We start from the raw sequence: 7,361 nt of genomic DNA on the forward strand, positions 1-7,361 counted from the left end.
GAGTTGGGGGGACAGGAGACTCAAAGCAAGCCTGGATCCCGGACGTTCTCAAAGTCAGCCCTGGCAGGGAGGCACTAGGATCAGCCCAGTTTGCAGACAGGAAAACTGAGGCTCAGGGTGGTGAAGGTCCTGCTCTGCGGTGACCAAGCACAGGTCTGGAGACTCCGATTGTCACTTCTTTTTATTGAGTTACAAGTTGAGATGTGCAAGTTTGGTGGCGCCAACCCTCCCATCCCTCCCCGCCTCCCCCCGCCCCTCCCCCCGTGGGCAACAATAGCTCCCAGTGCCTAGGAATGGGGGATAGGGAGGGTCTGGGGCAATGGGACGGGCCCCAAGGGTCCCTGCGGGGCTCGGGGGTCCCAGGACGAAGCATGGCTGACACGGAAGACAGAGCGGGGTGGGGGGACCTGCCTCGGCCCGTGCCTTTGGCTGGAGAGGGAGGAAAGAGGGACTTCCGTACAAGGTCATCTGCGGGGATCCTGGCTGCGGCCCCGAAACACCGATGGGCCTTGCAGGACAGAAGCAGAGAGCGGAGTGTCCACTCGGCTCCCTGAGGTGCCGCACACTGCCCAGCCGGCCTGGGGGCGTCTCCCCGGCCTGGCCCCGCCCACCGGAGCGAACGGCCCGCCCAGGTGGTCCCCGCTGCAGACCTGGTGCCCTCCCGGCCTCATCTTCCTGTGGCTCTGCTCACCAAGCGATGCCCCGGCCGCCTGGCGGCTACTTCTTCTCCTCTGCAGGCGCGGGCAGGGGCTCCGGCAGAGCCCTGGGAGAGGGCTCGGGCTCGGGCTCGGGCTCCCAGAGCAGGAACTCGTGGAGCAAGGTGTTGACCGTCTCCGGGGCATTCCAGCATCACCATGTGGCTGCCTTCATCTATAAGCTTCAGGAAGGCCAGGAGCAGGATCTGCAGGGGACATGGGCTCAGGATGGGCGAGGGCAGGACGGCGGGGCGAGGGGCCAGGCTTCGCTGGGACTCCCCCCACCATTCATGCATGGCCCACGGCACCGGGAAGTCCCTCCTGTAGTCTACCCTAATGCCCCCAGTTCCACCCAAGGGGCAGCTGGAGGATGGTCTGTCATCCTGCTGCAGCCCATCTAGGTGTCATTCATTCAGCATTTATTCAGTGCCTACCCGTGCCTACAGGAGGACTTCTCAACCTCAGCGCGGCTGACGTTTGGTACTGGACCGTCCTGCCCTGTGCACTGCGGGATGTGCACTGCCTCAACCACTAGATGCCAGTAGCAGTAAACCTCACATAGACATAATATGACAACTTAAAATGTCTCCAGACATTGCCACATGTCCCGGGGGCAGAGTCATCCCTGGGTGGGTGAGAATCTCTGAGCTAGATACATAGAGACAGACAAGGCCTTTTGTGCCAAGGCAAGATTTCTCAGCCTTGGCCCTAATGACATTTGGGGCCCGCTCATTCTTTGCTGGCGTCTGTCCTGTGCATTGTAGGACGTTCAGTAGCATCCCTGGCCTCCACCCAGCACATGCCAGTAGTACCCTGTACCACCTCAGTTGCGACAACCTAAAATGTCTCTAGACATTGCCAAGTGTCCCCCAAGGGCAGAACCGTCCCTGGTTAAGAACCACCAGAGCTATTCTAAGGCCTAAGGATCCCAAGACCCTTTCTTGGGAGTTTCTAATCTAAAGACCTCCTGGTCCCCTCTTCCAGAGGTTATTGGTTCCTTACACAAATCCCCAGCTGTGAAGAGAGGCTTCCACCTGAGGTGGGCATGGTGCATAATCGTTAACACCTGTCCAGGGCAGCGCTGCTGTGTGGATCCTACCACTGACTCTAGATCTAACGCTCCCTTTGCCTGGAGTGAGAGCCACACCTAGAGACCACGCCCATCGTAGAGGCCACGCCCCCTGGGCTGCCCGCGGGGAATCTGGGCGTGTGGCGGCCCCTGGGTACCCGCCCCTACCTCTGCCCTGCGCTGGTCTTCCTCCACTGGCACAAACTTGTCGTGCATGCCGTAGACGAGCAGGACGGGCACGGTGAGCTCAGCGTGGTAGACTTTGTCACCCTCGGGCCAGTACTGGCCACTCATCATGGCCCGTAGAACGAAGGATGACACGTTGAACGCCTTGCCCTCCTTAAGCAGCTGCTTCTCCTTGGCCCTTTGGCGGGCAAAGCCGGCCCTGGTAGTAGGGAGGCACCGCTGGAGCCCCTCATGCCAGCCTGGCCACCCACCAGGGGTGTCCCCAGTGTCAGTCCCAGCCACAGTCGTACAGCCTCCCCTCCCACCCAACTTGGGGGGCACTCACTTGAGGAAGCTCCAGGCCAGGCAGGGTGACAAGCAGTGCAGGACGCAGGTGGGCAAGTTGAAGACTGAGCAGAAGCTTGGCTCCAGCGCCGTGGGGCCCCCACCATTGATCATGATCACCTTGTGCACCAGGTCTGGGTACTCGTGTGCCAGGAATGTGCAGAAGGAGACGCTGCCCGGAGTGGGTGGGGCGGCAGGGAGGATTGAAAGGTGGTGGTCAGCAGAATACAGGCAGTGAGGGGGTTAATGCCCTCCCCTCACCCCAGAGGCAGGTTCCTGAAGGTCAAGATTCTTCTTCTGGGGTCCATGGGCACCTGATGGGGTGAGGGATGGGTGGGGCATCTCGAATGGCCCAGAACTGTGGAATCGTGAGCTAGAGTGTTGAGGGTGGAATTTATTTTGAAGAGAGGATCTGGATCCAGAACTTTCCTCAGATTCTTAAAGTCACCTTGACCCCCAAAGGGGTAAGAAGGACTTATTACCAAGTGTTAGGAAAGCAATCTGATCAAACAAAGCCTTCTGGCTGCCTTGAGGAGGTTACTATTTCCTGTGTATCCCTTCCCTTGTAGGATCTTTTCCTGTCTGCCTCTAGGTATGACATACCCGCTTGCCTAATGCAAGGTGGAAGGGCAGAGCCTGAAGAGCCCCCAAGTCAAGTTCTTCATTCCCTCTAAAGTAGGAGTCAGCAAACTATGGCCTGGGGGCTAGTTGCTAGTTTTTGTAAGTACAGTTTACAGTTGTGGAGGTTTGAAAAATGTTTTGTAAATACACAGCCATGCCTGGCTGCTTTTGCACTACAACGGCAGAGTTGTAAAGTTCCAACAGAGACTGTATGGCTTGCAAACTTAAAATATTGACTATCTGACCCTTTAAGAAAAAGTTTGCAAACTCCTACTGTAAAGAGGGACCTGACTGCCAGTGACTACATGCCCTTGGGCAGGTTGCCTAACCTCTCTAAGCTTCAATCTTCACATCTGTGAAGTGATAGTATGCTGACCTCATATGTAGTTGGATGTTCACTTAACTAGAGGAATCATTTATCATATACATCAACTTCTGGGGATGTTATCATACAAACAAGTAAGAGCTATGTTATGTCTCAGCCTGGACTCCTTTCTTTTACATACTTATGTAATTTAATTCCTTTTCCTGTCTAATTGCATGGGCTACAATCGCTAAAACAGTGGTTCTTAACCTGTCTGGCTAATCAAATCTTGCCTTTCTTCCTAGGTAAAGGAGCAAATGGGGCCAGGTGGCAGTGGCCAGGCCACCAAGGCCCAAAGCCTTCCACAGAGGAAATTTTAGATGGTATTATCAGCCCTTCGAGGAGAATGAATTACAGCAACCTATGCCTTTGCAAGTGCGTAGAATTTACAGGATTCCAACTAGACCTTCCAGACTGCACAGGGATCTCCAGGGCAGCCAATTTGTGAATTTAGTGTAAGGCAGTGGTTCTCAGTGAGAGGTAATTCTGCCCACCAGGGGACATTTGGCAATGTCTGAAGATTTTTGTGATGGTCGCCATCAGCACTAGATGATTGTGCTAGTGGCATCTAGTGGGCGGAGGCCGAGGATGCTGTTAAACATCCTATAGCCCCTCACAGAAAAGAATTAGCTGGCCCCAAATGCCAGTGGTACCAGCATTGAGAAACGCTGCTTTAAAACAATGTGAACACCAGCAACAATGACAGGAATCCCTGTTTGGTTGCAGATGTTAATGGAATTTTTCAAGGAGAAAAATCAGCATTTTGTGACTGGGTGTCCAGTCCCTGTTGGCCCCTCCCCTCGTCTCCACCCTGTGCCAGCCAGGGTTTGCTTACCCATAGGAATGACCAATGAGCACGTTCCGCTTCTTGGCGTAGCGCTTGAAGATAGCCCGCATGTCCTCAGCTAGTGCATAGAAGGTGTAGGCTGCGGCCACCTGCGCCCCAGGCCTGGCCTGCCAGGTCAGGTGCCACCACCTCGTAGCCTAGGCGCACAAAGAAGTCCAACTGCTCCTTCCAGATGGCCAGGGAGCTGCTGACACCATGGATGAAAAAGAGCACCACGTCGGCCTGGGCGCCCTTGCAGCTAGTGATGTGCTTCTCACAGTCAATGTGGATGGTCCTCTTGGGGCGTCGGGCTCGCCGCTGCTGCCCACTTCTGCCATTGCCACTGCTGGCACTTCCTGGGCCCCAGAGGCCATCTCTGCCCACGGGGTCAGCCAGCTCCACCTCCAGGGCGGCCGGCGGCTCTCCAGAGCCATTGTGCCCGTGCAGGAGGTCAGCTCAGGGTGCCCGGCCAAGGTTCTCCACCACTAACCGCCCGTTGCGGTACACAGTGATCCGGGACTGGCCGTGGACCAAGCCAGACCTGTCCCCCTGGGCAGCATCTTGTGGCGATGGCGGAGGTGGGGTGGGGGCTGGGGCGGGTCCAGCGTGCTTCACCTGCAGCACACAACCAGGTTTGACCTCCACAAAGGTGTAGCCATCACTGGACTTGACACTCTCCAGCGGCGCTACCGCGTTGGGGGGCGCGCCTAGCAGGCAGCAGAAGATACCGTCCGTCACCCCGGTTAGCATGGTGTGTCCTGTGAGTGGGGGCAACAGCCAGCTCAGGGGCCATCTATCTAAATGGGACCCCTCTACCCCTGCAGAACCCACTCCCTGCACCTGGGTCAGGTGAACCACACTGGGAGGCTCCTTTTAGGTTCCAGTTTGGGGAGTAGAGCCAGCCAGCCAAGGCACCAGGATGTTCTGTTGGAGCATTGCCTTGGTGGTGGCCTGCCACCCTCCTGGGCCTGCCTAGTCTATCCTCAGAGGGAAGGACCTAGCCCCACAGGGTGTCCAGAGAGAAAGTGGTGGAGTCCCGGGGGCTTCCCAGAGGAGGGGACATTGTGACAAATGTGGCCCAGCCCTGAGGACACTCCCCCCCCCAAGCTGGAGTTCATACCAATATGGCCTTGTAAGCCCCTTCATCCCTGCATACATGTGCTCTTTCAGTAACTCACATATTCTGAGGGCCTCCTGGGCATCTAAACGGTGCAAATCCCAGCAAGCCCCCAACCCAGGCCTTTGGCTCTGAAACTGACCTAGGAAAGATGAGGCCTTGGGGGAGGGGCTTGGGGACTGAGCCCCCGGAAGGCCTTGCCGAGCTCCCGAAGACCGGGGTGAGCTGGGCCTGTTTCACAGAGGAGCAGGCTGAGGCCCAGACAGTTTGGGAGGACGCTTGTGTGTATGTCGCTCCATAAATTAATATTACTATATTAGAGACAGATATGGTCTCAGGAGTTTTGCAGGGCTCTGCCCTGAAAGAATATGTGAACATGTTAGTTTGCATATCAAAAGCTGCTCCACCTCAGGAGGGCATCTCAAAAGGGGCCAGGGGCCTCGACTTGGGCCAAGCCAGGCGGTGGCGGTGGCACACAGGGGCGGGAAGTGGCTGCTCAGCCTGGATCGCGGGAGGGCCCTGCACCCACGGACCTCGCGCTCCACGTGCGTGTGAGGAGCAGGCGCTGACCGGCGGTGTCCGCCCGTCCCCGCTCCTCCCTGTGCACACAGAGCGAGCGGGGAGAGGTAGCTGCCTGAGCTGAGGGCGGAGAAGGACTTCCTGGAACCCTCCTCGCGTGCTCTGGGGCTGGTGTCTCAGGCCTGGCGGGCAGCACGCGGGGACCCAGAGGCAGCCAGCGGAGAGCCCGGCAATCCCGCGCTGCGGCCGCCACCTGCCGGCAACGCCAACGGCCGGAGACAATTCGTAAACCGCGGCTCGTTGGTCTTTGTGCGCACGCGCAGCGATGACGCAGGCTGAGGTGCGCACGCGCACTGTCTAACGGTTGGCTTTGCCTTTACTGGTCTGACCGGTGGAAGGCGCGGAGCTTGCTCCTTGCGGCTTTCGGCCAGACTGGGTTGGCTTGCTAGCAGTGCGCTACCGAGGCGGAGAAAAAGTGACGAGGAGCTGAGGTGTCTACGGACCCGGAAGGCTCTACCTGAAAGAAGATTTCGGCACCAGCGGCAAGATGCGGTCCACCCACTGTGCCCCTTCGAGGGAGACCCAACCTCGCCGGCGTGAGAAAGGCGGCAACATCTACACACCCTCAGGATATGTCGTCTTTTCAAAGGATCTGGGGAAGTTCCACAGAGCCGTCTACCAGGGTGAACTCGAGAAAGTGTGGAAGATGGTTTGCTATGACAGAGACGTGCTGAATACGACGGACAAGAAGCACAGGTAACAGGAACCGTGAGCCCGGGGCTGGGAGAAGCCCCCTTTCCTGGGCTGTGCGGGAGCCCGAGCCCTCCTGCCACCCAAGGTGCTCGGCTCTCTCCCCTCCGCGGGCTCCTGGCCACCTGGGATGAGGAAACCCCGGAGAGGACCCGCTCCCAGGCCACCTTTGTGAGCAGCTTCACCAAAGCAAAACTTCATCTGGTTTCTGATCCGCTCCTAATCCCCCTTATAGAGCACTGTATTGACCGTTTAAAGTGATTTACTTAACAAAAGTAAGCATACGCAACATTTTATTTTTAATGTACACATTTAATGATGTGTACATTACAGAGAAGTACATAATGAGAGAAATAATTCCTATAATATATCAACTTCTGGGCTAAAACTTCTTTGGATAAGACGCAACATCCGCTTTGTATCAGTGGGCACCTATTGAGGGACCTTAGAAGGCAACTTTAAAGTGGGAAGATGATTCCGTGTTCCTGAATAGGAAGACTCATTTTCTCAAAAATGTGAACTCTTTCTATCTTTGCTAATTTTACACCAACCAATTAAAATACCAAAGTTTAAAAATTTTTCAGTTGCATATGGTGTCTATCTTTTATTATTGTGATGACATTAAGAAACTTTTTGTAATGGTGTGAACAAAGACTCACTCATCTAGATATCAAAATGTGCTATTAATTTCCACAAATTAATTGTTTACTAACATCTGAAAAGACATGTAAGTGAATGGAACAGAATAGAAAATCCAGAAACACTAAAATATAGGTAAGAATTTAGAACTTACTAATGGTCAGATTTCATATTATTAGCAAAAGATGAATTTTTCATAATTGAAATGTCTGTTAACTGGAAAAAACTAGCTAGATTTTCTTATCACAAAA

At 55.2% G+C, this 7,361-nt stretch overlaps 2 protein-coding genes across 2 annotated transcripts in view; one reads left to right on the top strand and one right to left on the bottom strand.

Moving 5' to 3' along the window:
- Positions 1-717: 717 nt before the first annotated feature.
- Positions 718-4,835, bottom strand: LOC105826291 (abhydrolase domain-containing protein 8-like). Its single transcript, XM_012664250.1, is given in 6 exon segments — positions 718-837; positions 839-901; positions 1,933-2,149; positions 2,276-2,446; positions 4,095-4,205; positions 4,207-4,835. Coding segments are annotated over 6 exon segments (1,311 nt in total).
- A 1,433-nt stretch (positions 4,836-6,268) lies between these two features.
- The window catches only part of LOC105826288 (ankyrin repeat domain-containing protein 20A4-like), a gene marked incomplete at its 3' end in the record, with an annotated part of 8,328 nt that continues 7,235 nt past the window's right edge, over positions 6,269-7,361 (top strand). Inside the window, exon 1 of the mRNA XM_012664246.1 lies at positions 6,269-6,477. Within this exon, the coding sequence (XP_012519700.1) occupies positions 6,269-6,477 (209 nt within the window). The remainder of the gene's footprint in view (positions 6,478-7,361) is intronic.

The sequence above is a fragment of the Propithecus coquereli genome, unplaced genomic scaffold, assembly GCF_000956105.1.
Source record: "Propithecus coquereli isolate 6110/MARCELLA unplaced genomic scaffold, Pcoq_1.0 Scaffold877, whole genome shotgun sequence".
NCBI lineage: Eukaryota > Metazoa > Chordata > Mammalia > Primates > Indriidae > Propithecus > Propithecus coquereli.